Source organism: Mustela lutreola, chromosome 1 (assembly GCF_030435805.1).
Source record: "Mustela lutreola isolate mMusLut2 chromosome 1, mMusLut2.pri, whole genome shotgun sequence".
Classification (NCBI taxonomy): Eukaryota; Metazoa; Chordata; class Mammalia; order Carnivora; family Mustelidae; genus Mustela; species Mustela lutreola.
In genome coordinates, this window is record NC_081290.1 from 121,536,928 (window position 1) to 121,555,702 (window position 18,775).

At 39.0% G+C, this 18,775-nt stretch overlaps 1 protein-coding gene across 5 annotated transcripts in view; it reads right to left on the reverse strand.

The window, feature by feature from the left end:
• The window catches only part of ARHGAP24 (Rho GTPase activating protein 24), a 421,803-nt gene continuing 403,028 nt past the window's right edge, over positions 1 to 18,775 (reverse strand). For all 5 annotated transcript variants that reach the window (XM_059173409.1, XM_059173421.1, XM_059173415.1 and 2 more), the window contains 3 exons: positions 18,480 to 18,601; positions 4,974 to 6,051; positions 1 to 1,715 (listed from right to left, as the gene is read on the reverse strand). In XM_059173409.1, coding sequence (XP_059029392.1) covers positions 1,472 to 1,715; positions 4,974 to 6,051; positions 18,480 to 18,601 — 1,444 coding nt within the window. In that variant the 3' untranslated portion in view covers positions 1 to 1,471. The remainder of the gene's footprint in view (positions 1,716 to 4,973; positions 6,052 to 18,479; positions 18,602 to 18,775) is intronic.

The following is an 18,775-nucleotide window of genomic DNA, read 5'->3' on the forward strand; positions in this document are numbered from 1 at the left end:
TTCTATAAACTCAAGCAGTCTTTATTTCCAGTTATGCCTTTTGTGACTTTTCGATCTAGTGTGAGAAATAGTTCCTTGCCTGGCTTCCCAAAGTCATTGCCTTACTGGAGTGTGAAGAGTTGTTCTTTCCAAACTCTACCTCCAGAGAGCCTTGGGCTCCTACAGACGGTCACCATTACTCATGTGCATACACTTGTCAAAATTGGACCTCAAAACATTCACATCTTAAAATTGTTGTGAACAAGTATGTTTTCAACTGGGAAGAACAAAATTGTAAAAATTAGAAGCAAAATGGTTGGCTTCTTCCTAACTCGTCTCCTTCTCCTCCTGGGCTATCCACTCCATCCCCTGCCTTTCCCAGCAGTCCTGCAGACAGAATCCCGGGTGACAAAAGAACAGTAGGCCTGAGTGACAAAAACGTCCCTGTACGGATCGCATGCTAGCCGTTCAACTGAGAGGGTCACGGTCACACCATCTCACTGCCTGCACTGCAGTGTGTTTGCTGGGGGGTGGAGGCAAGGTCTGAGTGGATAGGAGGGGTTCCTGTGGCAACGAGTTGCGAGCATTGTTTCCCAACCTCCAAATGGCGTGAAGAACTGTTCTGGAAACCATGTAGCCGTTACCAAGACTCAGTCCGGAAGGTCAGAGTAGTTCATGGTGTGACTCATTAAATGCTTTTACCATCTGCTCCCTCTAAAGTGCATTCCTCACAGGAGACATTCATCTGTGGGACTGACCAGGGAGACGCAGACAATAAGCCTTGAGATGGGGCCTTTTATTTTTTTCCCACAAAATCCAAAATTCTCTGTGTCAAGACACCTCCCTAAGAAAACTGAGCAGTGTCAGGAGAGGAATTTAAAGAGCAAACCAAAGGCTCCTGGTGATTCTACTGTATTTTATAAAACTATTTACATTTCTCTTTTGGTCATGGCGGGGTCTACTGGCACAAACAGCACAGCCACGAAATATTCTTTTGACTTTAATAACTCATCTGATATATATTTATATATATTTATATATCTGCTCATCTTCATTTCCTCAGCAAGAGGGGAAATAAAAATATTGATCTATAAAATAAGCTGATGATAACACAATGCCAAAAATAGCTTATGTTAAGTGCAAGGGTGAAGCTTGAAAGCAAGCTAAATTGCAACAACATATTGATTTAACATTTTAAATACAAGACTTGCAATAAAATAATTCTTGAGATATGCTTCCCATTTTTAGTTTACTTTTTAAAACTACTCTCTATACACCTATCCAGTTGTAACACTTGACCAGTAGCATTATGGGGCATGATATAACTTTGGTACACATTGCAGATATGGATGGGTAATGTCTGTAAATGATATTCCTTCACCAGTTAGAGCACTGTACAGCAGGGGACCAGCCACCCGATCCCACAGAATGTTCCCACCAGCATCCCAGAGCCCCCCGCCACGTCCATCGGAGACAGCGGGAGGAAGCAGGCTCACTGGATCCATATTGTGTTTCCTCTCTCGGTTCTCCTAGGTTCCACTGTCAGCTCCCCAAACGTGGAGAAAAACTGCTCCATTTCTTTCTGAAGCATGTCATTTCTTTTCTCGGCATCTTCTTTTGCTCGCTCGGCGTTTCGCATTTTGATTTCTATCATTGTGAACTTCTTCCTTTCTTGATCCAGTTCATCGTGGAGGCTCATCATCTCTGTTTCCAAAGTCAAGTTTCGCTGCTCTAAGCTAGAGAAGGTGAGGGAAAGAACAAAGGATAAAGTGATGTCATTCACTTGAAATGTGATGGGGATGCAGATATTTTCTGAACTCTATCTCTACAAGGCTTAGGAAATGGTAATGGACCCTTTCAAATCAGTAAAGTAAGGTCTAATGATTTAAAAGATGTATTTTTACTTATTCGTTCATTCGTTGATTCTATCTGCTGGGATGATTTACTATCATTTCAACAAGAAGACCCCAAGACCTCGCTTGGAAGCACTTAGTTGTCATTTGATTGTGAATAAATGAATGTGAGCACAGAGAAGCCGCAGACTGATTATCAGGGAGCACAGAATGGCAGATGCGGGAGGAAACCCCAACCACAGGGCTTCCTGCAGTCATTTCAGGTGAAGCTGGCTTTACTAAAAGAAAAGAGAAAATCTGATAAAGTTGGAAGAGAAAAGAGAACATCGTATTTGTTTTTGGGCAAAGGAAAAATAACGATAGTGAGAATGTCATGGCTGGATAGCTCAAGTCTTTTCTGCCAGGAAGTTACTAATCAAAATAAAAGTGGCATAGCAATATTAGTATCAGAAGAAATAGATTTTCAGCAAAAAGCGTTATTACAATTAAAGATGACCATGACTTAATGATAAAAGGACCAATTCACAGAGAGATATGAACAATCCTGAACTTTTATTCACCAAGTAGTCTAGCCTCACATTATTCAATATAAAATATAATAAAATCATAAGGAGAAATTGATAAATCTATAATAATATGAGATTTTCCTTTCTCAGAAATTACAGATCTGATAGAAATTAGAAGAAATGTAAAAGGTTGGAACAACTTGACCAACAGACTTGATCTATTAGTCATATATGGAATCCCAAACCAGTAAAAACAGAATAGTTTTTACCAGACCAAATAATTGATAATATAAACAAATTTCTCCTACCACAATACAGTAAGGTTAGGAACTAATTTGGGGGGTAAAAGAACATCAAACAAATATGTTTAAAAGCTAAACAACACATATCAGTGATAACTAAACAAAATAAAGTATTATCTATCTATCTATCTACAATCCTCTATATCATATATCTATGAATTTGTCTAACTTCAGTATTTATGGGATGGAGTTTAAAAGAAATTGAAAGAGAAATGTATGACTGCAAATAGGAACGATCACAAATTAATTAGAACGGTTAACTGTGCCTTGGGCCTATGGCAGCTCGTCTGCCCCACTCTGCTATGGGCCTTTCCTTCTGGCTGTCAGGGGGGTAAGAATGCTACAGGAAGAGGGCTCACTGAGATGACATTCTACTGGGAAGTTCCATTATTTTCTCAAAGTCTCTGAAGTGCACCATAGATCACAGAACACAAACAGGCCACCAGTGTTCTCACAAATGAATGTGTATATCGGCAACCATTCAGAATAGCTTTTTTCCCTCTATTAATACAAGTTTAAAGTGCTGTCTCTTGCTTCCCAGTGCTAAGTGCTAAGTTATTGTCACGTACTGGCAGAAATTCAGAGCTCTGGTAGCCAGTGATTCCAAAAACGACACTCAGAAATGAGAGTCACCTTATTAGCTGACAGCATTTTTCTTCTTCCGTAAACCTCCTGTCACTTGGCATTATATAGAAAAATTCAAACCAAGTTTCTGTTCAGCAAGGTTTACAAAAACTACTTTCTAAGAAAGTCATTTTTCAACTTAATGTGTAAGTGGTAATTCAGTTTATATTTACTTTGCCAAAGTTCTTGGAAATCTGTAACTTTTGGCCTGATAACTGATTAATGGCTGGGAGACATATTAAAATGCACGGAAGCCAACTTTATGTATAAAGCAGCAGCGTGTGGCATCTGGTGACATGGAGCTTCTGAAGCAGGACAAAGACTGAGGCCCACTCCTAGGAGGACCCTGGAACACCCATGAAGGAGGAGGGCCACCAAGTTGCATAGTCTGAAACGGGGGTGGAGACCACAGAGGGCGGCTTCATGCTGAACTAAGCCTTGAGCCTTCTACTTGAGAGTGAAATGCCCTCTTCACCTACACTAAGCTGAGGGGAGTTCATGAAGACCATCGGTTTTAGAATATCCATAACCATGGTGAACATGTCAGGGAGGACATTCTGGTTTCGGGCCCAAGGTGCTGTTTGTGAGCCCTGGGCTCCATTCTCCATTCCCACCTCTCAAGTCCACAGAACACATGACAGTCGGGGGCGCTGTGAACAAAGGACCCTTGGCAAACACCCCTTATCCTGCTGCGGCTGCTTTCCTGGAGAAGTTGCTAGGCACACTCCTACCTTGGCCGTCTTGTGAGGAGATGCAAACTGATATAAATTAGGAGTTCGCATCATCACTTCCTTAGAAATCATAGCTTTTGCTCCTCATTTAGCCTACAATTTCCCTTGTGCATATGAACACACTTTACGTCATTGCTCTTCTCAAAAACATCCATGGATCCTAATCTCAGAACAAAAACCAGACTGAAAATAATCCCCAAGGTTCTTCGCCGCTGGGCCCTGTTCCCCCTCTGAGCCCCCAGCCCAGCCCATCTCCTGTTATTTCCACTTGCTCTTCTCTCCCGGGATCCGCACGGCTTCCTCTTTGACTACCTGGAAGGCTCTGCACGTGACCTTACACCTCACCAAAGCTTCAGACCCCTCTGCCGTGTTAGTCTTCCACTTAGCATCTGATCTACTTTACTTCTTGATCTGTCTCTGCGGTGGGACGGAAGCGGGTTCCATGAGGGCTGAGTTTTTGTCTATTTTATTCACCGCTGACTCCTCGAGGCCTGGCACTGAGCCCGGCGGGCAGCGGACCCTCTCTCAACATCCAACGATTAAAATAATAAAAAAGAGAGATGTTTCCTTCGACACCTTATCTTGATCCTCATCTCACCCTCTGCCTATCAGTGAAAACAGGCTCCTTACTTCCCATTGATCCCGGGCTCTCTTTCCAGCCCTTAACACAAACCTACACATGTAATAACAGACGATAGAATGATGGAGACACTATTCTGTGCCAGGGACAATGCTTGGTGATTTCTCATACGCTTTTAAGGTAAAAAATTACTCATATTTCCAGTTTTTCACAGTAAGAACCCGAAAGCTCACAGAGAAGTCTCCCCAAATCCCACAGCTTACAAGTGGGGAAGCCTGGACTTGAACTCGGGTCTCTGGCTCTGGAACCGGCTTGTTTAACCTCCCAGGTCAACCCATCCCTGTGGGAGGAGGTGGTTGCAGCCTTTCTGGCAGCTAGGCGCTCCGGATTTTCCTCACCTCTTTATCCTGGACTCATACTCTATCTTCTGTTTGGTCATCTCCTGCTTCAGGCTGGACACTAAACTGTGCAGTGCGCTGTGGTTGCTGGTGGTGTTGCCCACGAATGTCTCACTATTGTCACTGCTGCTGGTGGCACGACTACTTCGACCTCCCACACTCCTCCGGTCACTCTTGTTTTCATAGTCTCCAGGGTGGGAGAGGTCGTCCTGCGGGGGCCCATCCAAAACAGGGTCCTCAAAATTAGCCCCGTAAAAGTCTTGCTCTGGGCAGGTGGTGGTGGAGGAGCGACAGGAGTTGGAATTCTCGGGGAGGGAGATTTCGCAGGAGGAGGTGGACCAGGTGGCACTGTCGACGCTCTGCTTGTCATCCAGGTTCATCATGGAGAACTGCTGATGGACGTTGTCATAGGTGGAGAGCCTGTTGTGCTGGCCCGACTCTCCCGCTTGCTCTTTCTGCTTGTTATCCCTCAGGGTCACATAGCTATTGGGCAGCCAGCTCATACTGCGACCGTTCATGGGGTTCCCAACTGTGTCGGGGTTCAAAATGCCCATTCGCACGGTACCGTTCTGGACACTGTGGGTGCCCATTTTGGTACCAGACCCCTTCAGGGAAGAGGTCCTTCTGGCCTGTAAGCTCCCATTGGGAGTGGTCTGGGTTTTCTCCAGACCTTCCACATTACTGCTGCTGAAGGATCCGTTGGTGACTATCCCACTGCCCTTATTGAAGGCAGGATTCTTTTTGACCATGAGAGGGGGGCTCCTAGACACATCCAGCTTGTGAACGCTGTTCCTCGGGCTGTTGGTTTTACTACCCGGTACAGCTGTGGGGGACCCGTTATCCATGCCGCTTCTCTGAGGAGACTCAGACTTGTCCCAAGAGCACCGCCTGCCAGGACTGTCCTTGGTATTATTGTTTTCTTTGTTCTGTAGCTGACCCATGGTGGCTTTCTTCTGAATTTCATTGTTATTGTTACTCACTCCATCTTGGGGTTTGCTTTGTGGTTCTGCCTCTTTGGGGAAAAGGCGGTCGTGCTTGCCAATCATCACGGACATCAACTGCTGGACCACCACAGTGCCTAGAATCACATAGGAAACACAGTAATACGAGTGAAATAGTTTTATTTCCCACTTCGAAAGTGACTGTTAAAGAACCACAACCATAATCAGCATTATTATCAGTAGTGCTAAACTATATTCTTAATGATGATAATAGCAATAGAAACCAAAAGTTCTTGAGCATTTACGTTTGCCACAAACCACACCAAGCACTTTATTTTTGTTAGTTGGGTTTTAAGACAAATCTCCGAATAGGTGGTTATTATCATTGTACTGTAAATGTTAAGTAACTTGATGAAGGTCACATAGCTATTAAGCAGCAGAATTAGGACTTCAAATCAGAGCTAGCTAGTTCCAGAGAATAGGCTTTTAATCATTAGACACCATTTCCTGCAAGTTTGAGATTTATTTATGAGAAATCTTCCTTAGGAGGAGGTCAATGTGATCTCTCATCTGACAGTTGCCTCAAACCACCAAGATATTTTAGTGGCATTTCTTAGTGGAACCCTATATGATCTCTGGTGAATATGGGTTCTGTCTTTCTAAGGTAGCAAGATAAGTTCCATGCGACTTTTGTTCACTATTCAAAAGTTTCAAGGCATTTTAAGTGACATCAGCCAGAATGGTGTAATAAGGATCTCCAAAATCCTCTTTTCTGTAAAAGCAACTAACAAAAGTATCCTGAATCAACATTTATAGGGACCTGGCTTGTTACAGTCTGGAGAATGTTTACTCAAGAAAAATGGTGGCTCAGTAAGAAACAGCAAGTTCTGTGGGGTTTTAACTTTGTCCCCATCCTCTTCTTCCCAGCTTTGCAGGAGCTTTGAAAGCTAGTATCCCACAGTCACAGTGGGAACCAGCAGATTGGCAGCCACTGCAATGGACAAAACAGAGTTGGAATTCCAAACTCCATTCCCAGAGTACTGTCACTGCTTGACCTGTTTGTGGTTCCCTTGAAGACCCCCCCTCACAATGCATGTCTTTATTTGATCTGACCAGGAATCTGACCAGCGTGAAGAGCATTTTTCTCAGGGGCATTTGTCAAAAATAATGAGGGCTCTTTCGTTTAACATCATGGCTGCCAGAAGCAGTGGAAGACAGTTGGGACAGACAACAGGCTAACCACAAGTTTAAAAGGAATCTGAGGAATGTGATTTCCATGGGGTGGGGGGTGGGGGTTGAAAAGCTTGGCTCTATTCCTGGGAGTTTAGAAGACTACATGCATCTTTAGGGTTATGTGCATGTCTACAGCTGTTTGTATGCTCAGGAAAGAATTGAAAGTCCCTAGTCTCTGCCCTCTGGCTAATCTTGAGGCTCTGCATGAGCAGAAACTGAAGGCTACTGTAGAATTATGAACTACCTGACTGTCAAGGTTTGCATACATTTTTGCCCTATGGTTAATAAAAGGGGGTGGGGACTATTGGTCTAGGCAATTTAAGGAAATCTTTGCCAATAATCAGTTGACAGCCAAGCAAACCAAGCATAGACATCAGTGGCCACATATGGCAAAGAATATACACTTTACAGAATTAGTCCAGAAAAATCGCTAGGCAAACAACAACAAACCTAAGGAAGGGGAATACCTGATATCCAAAGTTCTCACATTATTATATTATTAAAAATGTCTTTTCAATGAAAATTTTGAGACATGTAAAGAGTAAAGACTTTATAGCCCATACTCAGGGGAAAAAAAAAAAAAAATTCTGAGGATGCCCAGACAGTGTACTCACTAGACAAAGACTTTAAATCAGCTGTTTTAAATGTGTTCTAATAACTAAAGGAAACCATGTCTAAAGAGATGAGATGGAAATGAGAATAATGTTTCACCAATTTATTATCAATAAAGAGACAGAAAGTATAAAAAATGAGCCAAATAGATATGCTGGAGTTGAAAAGTATAAAAACTGAAATGAAAAAAAAAATCAGTAGAGGGAAACAACAGGAGATACGAGCAGGCAGAAGAAAGAATGTTATACCTGAAAATAGGTCAACTGACGTTATCCAGTCCAAAAAACATAAAGGAAAATAAAGGAAGAAAAATAAACAGCCTCACAGACCTGTGGGACACCATAAAGTATGCCAGCATATGCCTAATGGTAGTTCCAGAAGGAGAGTCCCATAAGAGAAAGAATATTTAAAGAAATAATTGCTGAAAATGTCCCAGTTTGATGAAAAACATGATCTGTATATCCAAAAGGATCACCAAATTCCATGCTAGATAGATGTCAACAACAAAGCATTAGGCAAGACATTTTAAATGATGAAAAGTCCTATGAGGAAGAAACCTAGACCCACTGTAGTCCAGCTGTCTTAAACCAAAAACATAGAAGGGCTCTTGAAAGGAACAGAGAAACAACTCATGTACAAGGGATCCTTAGTAAGATTAACAGCTGATTTCTCATTGCCAGAAGGTAATGCGATAAGATATTCAAAATACTAAAAGACTGTCAAGCAAGAATTCTATGTCCAACAAACCTATGCTTCAAAATGGAGGGGAAATAAAGACATTGCTAGATAAACAAAAACTGAGAGAATCTGTTACTACCAAACCTGCTCTACAAGAAACAACAAAGCATTAGGCAGGACATTTTAAATGATGAAAAGTCCTATGAGGAAGAAAATAATTCTCTTACACAGATGAAAATACCATGGTTTCTATTTGATTCTTGTATCTTCACTATGCACTGTAAAGGATGAATTAGAAATGAGTATAAATTTCAGACAGCAAAAATAACTCAAGACAATAAAGGATAAAAAAGTTAATCCATTATTAAAAGCTGTAATTCATTAAAAAAAATCAATGGACTTCTCAGGTTTTATGGAATACTAGCTGAAATCTCAAGAATATTTTCACATATTCCTCACTGCCTTCCAAGCTGAGCTCCTATCCCTTAAAACTGGCTATCACCATTAAGTAGGCTTCTCAAGTAGTTTCCTAACTTGGAGTCCCTGCCCCCTCAATAACCCAAGAAACTCCTTAAGTATTCATTTATTCATGTACCCACAATAAACAGTATAGGCTAATGGAGACATCAATCATCTTTCCTTTGACTTGAAATACACTAATTTGATGTGTTAACTGGGTTTATATGATGTTGCTCTTAGGAATAGTCTCCAGTAAATAGACACAGCAAAACAATTTAAATTCCAGTTAGTAAGTGTACTTTCTATACAAAATACTTAAATTGAGATTTGGTGGGGAAAACTATGACAAGGGCTTTGACAATGCAGATTCCTACTGAAAACAGCTACTAACTGTCTAGCTGTCAGAGAGCAGAGGCCTGATCTGGCTGGGGTGAGGACACTCTTTAGCTTAAAGCAACGTGTTGGCAAAATCTGACTCTGAATGTAATTCAAAAATCAAATTTTGAATATGAAAAAATGTGTTAAATCTATTATATCCTGCACACTTCTGTGATAATCCAAAACCTAACAGCACATTTAGATCCCAAATCTTCAACGCGCCAGGTCTGATTCTGGGTCAATGTTGCTCAAACATTAGTGTTCATTCAAATTACCTGGAGATTCTGTTAAAATGTTTTGGGTGGGGCATGAGATTGTACATTTCTAACCAGCTCCCAGATGACATCAGCAGTAATCCAACATGTCCCCTTCTCAGCAGCAGCACCCATCTCCCTCCCCAGTGAGGGAAGACAGGTTTGTCTGGGGCAGCAGGAGGAAATAAAATTCTCCAGGTGGAGAGGGAAGGGTCTGGTTCAGATTCTAATATCACCTGGGAGCTTCAGACTTGCAGGACCCACTGAAGACCTTCTCAATCGGGGAACTTGCACATTAACAAGATCTCCGGGTGGTTCCTATGTATGTTGGAGTTTGAGAAACAGTGATTTAGGTGGAGATGTTTCACTTACATCTTTTAAATTAAGTTTCTCAAAAGGCTGTGAGATAGGACTTAAAATTTTTCAGAAGAGAAAATTGAGGTTCAGAGAGGTTCAGCTGTTTGCTCAAGGCCACCGAGATGATAAATGACCAGGGTGAAATGTCATACTTTGTCTTCTTACTTCAGAGCATGCCCTCACTCTAGATGTTTCAGCTGTTGGAATTTAAGCTGTAGCAGCAACAAGTAAGCTTGGAGTTGTTCTAAGTAAGAAACTAAATAAAATACATCTATGTATTGAATCAGAGTTGTGGAAGAAAAAGGACTCAAAAGATGAATGGTATTATATATCCATCTTTCCTTTTTTAGCCACCTCTGAATCTGTCATCCTATTTTCTGTGCATGTAGGAGTGAATCTGATGAAAAGATTTTAGTATAGTTAAAACGGCTGTCAACACTGTCGTTTATGCACTGTTTGAAGACTTGTGTACTTAGTCCTATTGCATTATTTGCTCATATGACAGATACACTTTCAAATATTAGCCGCCTCGATTATATATGCCTCTGTCTAGTACTTTGGGAAGACGGAGCTTCCTCCCATCACTAGAATATTAGCATCTGAAGCATCAGTGCTTCTCACCAGAGCTGTGAACTATGCAGGGCATTTAATTAATTGAAGAGTGACATTCCCAAGATCTCCATGACAAGTCTGTGAACAGTCATGACAAGTTACCTGCCATAATTATAGAGTGATTGTCAGGGCCCTAGTGATCTAGAAATCTCTTTCTTCTACCTTGGGAGGCTTTGCTTTCATCTAGTATCCAGAATAATCAATGGCAATAGTTCTTGCAAAGGGATTTTCTTTCAATTTTTATACTAGCTTAGTAATGATGAAGCATGTGTCACTATATGCTATTTTTTTTTTTTTTTTTTTTTTTTTTTTTTTTTTTTTTACTTTTTATTTCCTCCTCTCTGTCATTCTCTTCCTTGGGCTGCTAATGAAAAGCCTGAAGCCCAAATAATGAGGTCAGAGTGGTTATGATCACCAGCCCATTCTGAAGAGTCCAAGCAGATTGGGGGGTCCCAGTGTGCTATGTGGATCCTGAACTTCCCCTCACCTATATACATTTATAAAGGTTGAATTTAAATACCACTTTATAGGCACTTCTTCACAAGAATTGGATAAGAATTCAACTTTCCTTTAAAGGTACCTAGGACTTAAAAATACACGTACATTATCAGGTGTATACGACAGCCATCTATGAAATGTAGTTCCAATTTGCGTTTTTGCAATGCCTAACCTTATACATGTGTCATTCTGTACATGTACAGATGTCTGTAAGTTATATAATGAATTTTGACAAACGACAGTCCTGGAAACACCATCTAATCATGAAATAGGCAATTCCCTTGTGCCTGTTTGTAGCCAATTCCCTATCCCCACCTTCGAACTATGGTAATCACTGATCTGCTTGCTAACACTACAGTTTTTCTTTTTCTAGAATTTCATATAAATGGAATTATACAGTATGAAGTTTTTTGTGTCTAGGCATTATTCACTGAGTGTAATACTTTTGAGATTTATCCATATTGTTGGATGTAACAACAGTTCATTATTTTCATTGCTGGGTAGTATTCCATTTTATGAATATTCCAAAAATTGTTTATCTTGTCACTGATTGATGGACAACTGGTCTGATTTCAGATTGGAGCTATTATGAAATAAAGTTGATATGAACATTTGACTAGAGTTTTGGGTGAACATGTATTTTCTTTATATGGGGCTAAATACTTAGCACACTGCTCTCTGTTGGGTCTTATGGCTAATAAATAGTTAAGTTTTTAAGTTAAGTTAAAAGTTAAGTTTTTAAGTTTTTAAGAAGCTACCCAACTTTGCAAAATAGCTCTAACATTTTGTATTTCTACCAGCCAAGCCTAGTATTTTAAGTCTTAATTTTATACTTTGTAGAGGATGTGTAGTGGTAGCTCATTATAGCTTAAATTTGCATTCCTGTAATGACTAAAAATACTGAGCATCTTTCTATGTGTTATTTGCTATTTCTTTATCTCTGATGAAATGTCTAATGAAATGTCTAATTCAGATCTTTCACTCATTCCCCTCCCGCCACCTGGCTTCACTGTCCTATTATTTGTGTGAGTTATTTATATACCTTTAAAATAAATTCTTTAATCAGATATTTGATTCACATTATATTCCTCATTTCTATGGCTTGCCTTTTTGTTCTCTTAAGGATATCTTTTGAAGAGCAAAAGTTTTAATTTTGATAAAGCCCAAATTCTCAATTTTTTTATGGTTAGAGATTTTTGTGTCTTAGTAAGTCTTTGACTAACGCAAAGCCATAAGGTTTTTTCTCCTATATCTTCCTCCCTAAGTTTTATGCTTTTAGCTCTTACATTTAGATCTATGGTCCATTTCAAGTTAATTTTCTGAGTTATGAGAAGTAAGGATAGAGGATTTCTTAAAACAGATACGAAATTTTCCAGGATCATTTGTTGAAATGACTATCCCTTTCCCACTGAACTAACTTGGCACATATGTCAAAAACAAATGATGACATGTGTAGGTCTATTTCTTGACTCTGTTCTATTACATTGATCTATATGACCATCTTTATGTTGTTACCACACTACCTTGATTATTTGTAGCATTATAGTTAAGTCTTAAATCAAGTAGTATATTTCAACTTTCTTTTTCCCTTTCAAATTGTTTTGACTATTCTGGATAATTTTTATTTCTGTGTAAGGTTTACAAGCAGATTGTCAATTTCTACCAATAAATTTTTTCCCTGATATTTTTGAGAATTATGTTGAGACTATAGGTAAACTTTAGGAAAATGAATAGCTTATTGATTTTGACTATTCTAATTGATGAACATAGTTTATTTCCCCATTTATATAGTTTTTTAAATACATGTTTAGTAGTCTTCAGGATATATGTCTTGTGCATATTTTCTTTTTTTTTTTTTTAAGATTTTATTTATTTATCAGAGAGAGAGAAGGGGAGAGAGCGAGCACAGGCAGACAGAATGGCAGGCAGAGGCAGAGGGAGAAGCAGGCTCCCCGCTGAGCAAAGAGCCCGATGTGGGACTCGATCCCAGGACGCTGGGATCATGACCTGAGCCGAAGGCAGCTGCTCAACCAACCAAGCCACCCAGGCGTCCCCATATTTTCTTAAACTTATCCCTAATTTTTGATATTTATAAGTGTTGCTCTAAAATTATATTTTTATTTCAATTGCCATCAATGTTATTGCATAGAAATAAAATGAATTTTTATAAATTGACATTGTCTCATATGACCTTGGTAAGTTCACTTATTAGTTATAATAACTTTCCTTGTAGATTTCCTAGCATTTCCTACATGAGTTATCATCTTGTCTGTGAATAAACAGAGGTTTACAACTTCCTAATTTGTGTGTCTTTAATTCCTTCTTAACACTTTCTTGTCCTAGCTAGGATTTCTGGTACAGTCGAAGTGCCGGAAGTAGGCTATCTTACCTTATGCTCAATCTTAGGGGGGAAAGCAGTCCATCTTTCACCATTAAGTGCAATATTATAACTAATTTTTTTTTTTTTTTACAGGTGACCTTTGTTAAGTTCCTTTTATTTCTAATTTGCTGACAGCCTTTACCATGAGTGGTGTTAGATTTTGTAAAATACCTTTTTTATATCCAAGGAGAGGATTAAAAAAAATTTGTCTGTTAATATGGTGAATTACATTGATTTTTAAATAGCTATCCAAGTTGGCCTTCCTGGGATTAAAACCCACTGGTCTTGGTTCATTATCCTTTTTATATGTTCCTGAAGTCAGGATATTAGGGCCAAAGACATTAAAAAATATCAAATAAAATAAGAGCAAAGGTTAAATATAATGCCTAGGAAATCTATTTGGTTGTTAAAACTATCAAGAAATACAAGGAAGTGATTGATACAAATGTTTATATAGTAAAATAGAGTTATAAGTAAGTGTGGGAGTAAGATGGAGTAATAGGACACAGAAAAGGACTTTGGGATGCTTAAAAAAGTTATATTTCTTGACCTGGGTGGGGATTCCTAGAGTATTTGTCTTATATAACTTAATTACGATGTGTATGTATGTGCATTATTGGTGGTTTTCATTATCATATGCATTCAAATTTTTAAAAAGTATTTTATTTATTTGACAGAGAGAGAGAGACAGCGAGAGAGGGAACACAAGCAAGGAGAGTGGGAGAGGGAGAAGCAGGCTTCCCACTGAGCAGGGAGCCCAATTCAGGGCTCCATATCAGGCCCCTGGGATCAAGACCTGAGCTGAAGGCAGATGCTTAGCCAACTGAGCCACCCAGGCACCCACATATACATTCTATTTTATATTTTAAAAAGTTTTAGAAAACCATACACTAAAGGACCTGTAAGCTTCTTATAGCTTCACATTTTATTCGTCTAATGTCTGCTAAACTCTTCCAAAAGAAATTAAGTTTTCTGGACCAACTAATTTACTGCCCCAAATCTGGTGTTCAGTTGATATTGCCCTAAATATCTGACAAGGAAATGAAGCTGAGTTGATGCAAGCAAACACTTTTGCTTTCCTTCTGTCTCATAAGACATAGAGGAGAGGTGCCTGGGTGGCTCAGTGGATTAAAGCCTCTGTCTTCGGCTCAGGTCATGATCCCAGGGTCCCGGGATTAAGCTCCACATCGGGCTCCCTGGCTCAGCAGGGAGCCTGCTTCCTCCTCTCTCTCTGCCTGCCTCTCTGCCTACTTGTTATCTCTCTCTGTCAAATAAATAAATAAAATCTTAAAAAAAAAAGACATAGAAGAATGAAAATCTTAGAATTTTCAAGAAAGGAACAGTATCAGGAGTATATTTTGTTCTAAATAAGCTCAGAGTAAAAATGAATTACTCATTCTTTCTTCTTCCCTCTTCCTTATTAAATTCTTAAATGTTCAGTTAGTCCAGTTTTTAGAAAACAGCAATACTACTAATGGCCATAGATAGGAAAGGTATTCAAGCAGTAAGTCCTGCTGGAAACAAAAAGAAATAGAAGTTCCTTGTGGAAAATAATTTGAAGCATTTTATCATCTAGAAAACAATTCATATTTCAAACCACAGTTTAATAAGCAGCATTATCTTACAGAAGACCATCCTTTTCTATTTCTTGAAATCAGTCAAAAAAACCCAAAGTTAATAACAATATATAAACTTAATATGTACTGGCTAGAATGTTTTAAATATCATTTGGAGTTCCTCTGCCATAATGGTAGTTAGGATGGCTTTTTATGTACCTGACAGTATACTAGGTACTTTACGCACATTAACTCATTTAAAATTTTTGAATAAAGTTTTACATATGAAAAAATTTTTAAATAGTTACTTAATGAATTTTCTGAAAATTGTATGAGGCTAGATTTGTGAACTAGATTTTTCTAATTCCTGCATAATACTTCACAGCTGATTTGTTCTTATAAGGCTACTGAGGAATCTTTTAGTAAATTATTATGTGTAATAAACTAAAAAAAAAAATGCCCAACTCCCAAAGAGAATATTTTTCCCTTGAAGAACTGGAGTCAATAAATGAAGTTACATTCTCACCAAAATACTACTAGCCAATAGGATCCAACAGTACATTAAAATGATTATTTACCATGACCAAGTGGGATTTATTCCAGGGCTGCAAGGTTGGTTCAACATCCACAAATCAATCAATGTGAAACAATACATTAATAAAAGAAAGAATAAGAAAAAAAAGAACAAGAACAAGAACATATGATACTATCAATAGATGCTGAAAAAGCATTTTACAAAGTACAGCACCATTTCTTGATCAAAACTCTTCAAAGTGTAAGGACAAAGTGTAATGACACCTCAGTATCATCAAAACCATCTATGAACAACCCACAGTGAATGTCATTCCCAATGGGGAAAAACTGAGAGCTTTTCTGCTAGGGTCAGGAACATGGCAGGGATGTCCATTTTCATCACTGCTATTCAACATAGTACTAGAAGTCCTAGCCTCAGCAATCAGACAATAAAAAGAAATTAAAGGCATCCAAATCGGCAAAGAAGAAGTCAAACTATCACTCTTTGCAGATGATATGATACTATATTTGGAAAACCCAAAGACTCTACTCCGAATCGGCTAGAACTTGTACAGGAATTCAGTAAAGTGTCAGGATATAAAATCAATGCACAGAAATCGGGTGCATTTCTTTACACTAAAACAAGACAGAAGAAAGAGAAATTAAGGAGTCAGTCCCATTTACAATTGCACCAAAAACCATATGATACCTAGGAATAAACCTAATCAAAGAGGCAAAGAGTCTGTACTCAGAAAACTATAAAGCACTCATGAAAGAAATTGAGGAGGACACAAAGAAATAGAAAAATGTTCCATGCTCATGGATTGGAAGAACAAATATTGTGAAAATGTCTATGCTACATAAAGCAATCTATATGTTTAATGCAATTACTATCAAAATAGCATCAATGTTTTTCAAAGAAATGGAACAAATAATCCTAAAATTTATATGGAACCAGAAAACACCTTAAAAACCAGAGGAATGTTGAAAAAGAAAGCCAAAGTTGGTGGCATCACAATTCCAGAGTTTAAGCTCTATTACAAAGCTGCCATCATCAAGACAGTATGGTACTGCCACAGAAACAGACACATAGATCAATGGAATATGTCTATTCTACCTAAAGCAATCTACACATTTAATGCAATCCCTATCAAAATCCTATGCATTTTTTCAAAGAAATAGAACAAACAATCCTAAAATTTATATGGAACCAGAAAAGACCTCGAATAGCCAAAGGAATATTGAAAAAGAAAGCCAAAGTTGGTGGCATCACAATTCCAGACTTCAAGCTCTATTACAAAGCTGTCATCATCAAGACAGCATGGTACTGGCACAAAAACAGACACATAGATCAATGGAACAGAATAGAGAGCCCAGAAATAGACCCTCAACTCTATGGTCAACTAATCTTCAACAAAGCAGGAAAGAATGTCCAATGGGAAAAAGACAGTCTCTTCAACAAATGGGTGTTGGGAAACTTGGACAGCCACATGCAGAACAATGAAACTGGAACATTTCCTTACACCACACACAAAAATAGACTCCAAACAGATGAAAGACCTCAGTGTGAGAAAGGAATCCATCAAAATCCTTGAGGAGAACACAGGCAGCAACATCCTCAACCTCAACCGCAGCAACTTCTTCCTAGAAACATTGCCAAAGGCAAGGGAAGCAAGGGCAAAAATAAACTATTGGGACTCCATCAAGATCAAAAACTTTTGCATAGCAAAGGAAACAGTCAACAAAACCAAAAGACAACTGACAGAATGGGAGAAGATATTTGCAAATGACTTACCAGATAAAGAGCTAGTATCCAAAATCTATGAAGAACTTATCAAACTCAACACCCAAAGAACAAATAATCCAATCAAGAAATGGGCAGAGGACAGGAATAGACATTTCTGCAAAGAAGACATCCAGATGGCTAACAGACACATGAAAAAGTCCTCCACATCACTTGGCATCAAGGAAATACAAATCAAAACCACAATGAGATACCACCTCACACTAATCAGAGTGGCCAAAATTAACAAGTCAAGAAAGGACAGATGCTGGTGAGGATGCAGAGAAAGGGGAACCCTCTTACATTGTTGGTGGGAATGCAAGATGGTGCAGCCACTCTGGAAAACAGCATGGTTTTCCTCAAAAAGTTGAAAATAGAGCTACCCTATGACCCAGCAATTGCACCACTGGGTATTTACCCTAAAGATACAAATGTAGTGATCTGAAGGGGCACGTCCACCCGAATGTTTATAGCAGCAATGTCCACAATAGCCAAACTATTGAAAGAACCTAGATGTTCATCAACAGATGAATGGATATAGAAGATGTGGTCTATATATACAATGGAATACTATGCAGCCATCAAAAGAAATGAAATCTTGCCATTTGCAACAACGTGGATGGAACTAGAGGATATTATGCTTAGCAAAATAAGTCAATCAGAGAAATACAACTATCATATGATCTCCTTGATTTGAGGAATTTGAGAGGCAATGTGGGAGGTTTGTGGGGTAGGGAAGGAAAAGATGAAACAAGATGGGATTGGGTGGGAGACAAACCATAAGAGACTCTTAATATCACAAAACAAACTGAGGGTTGCTGGGGGGAGGGGGGTATGGAGAGGGGAGTTGGGTTATGGACATTGGGGAGAGTATGTGCTATGGTGAGTGCTGTGAAGTGTGTAAGCCTGACGATTCACAGACTTGTACCCCTGGGGCTAATAATACATTATATGTTAATTAAAAAAGTAAATAAATAAATGGGAAAAAAAGTAAACGGAGTTACCATAGAGTTACTTATTTCTCTAGTTTCCTTAGAAGAGAAAAGGTTCAGACCAACCAAAAGAGAGTTGACTGGGAGTGCTTGGCTGGCTTAGTCGCATAGCATATGACTCTTGATCTTGGGTTGTGAGTTTGAGCTCCACATTGGGTATAGAGACTATAAATAAGTAAAGTTTAGAAAAAAACAAAACAAACAAACAAAAGACAGTTGACTGTTCTCTTGATGAGGATGCAAGGTAATCATTTACTTACCCTCCATGATAGTCAAAGGATCTTCCACTTTGGGACGCAGGATATTAGGGCCAAAGACAGTGGCCAAGTTCTGCACACTCATTTTGTTCACTCCAGAATAAGACTGTACTTCATCCAAGAACCTGTGTTCAAATACAATTATGAAAACAAAATTATTTAGAAATTCAAACATCTCTCAGTCAAATGTGGGGAAAATATATTACAAATGATTAAGGATCAAACTTGAGGAATCATTCAAATATCATCTTTGGCCTGGCTTAGTTTCCTCTTTCAATCACAGAAAGAGGTGTATCTGG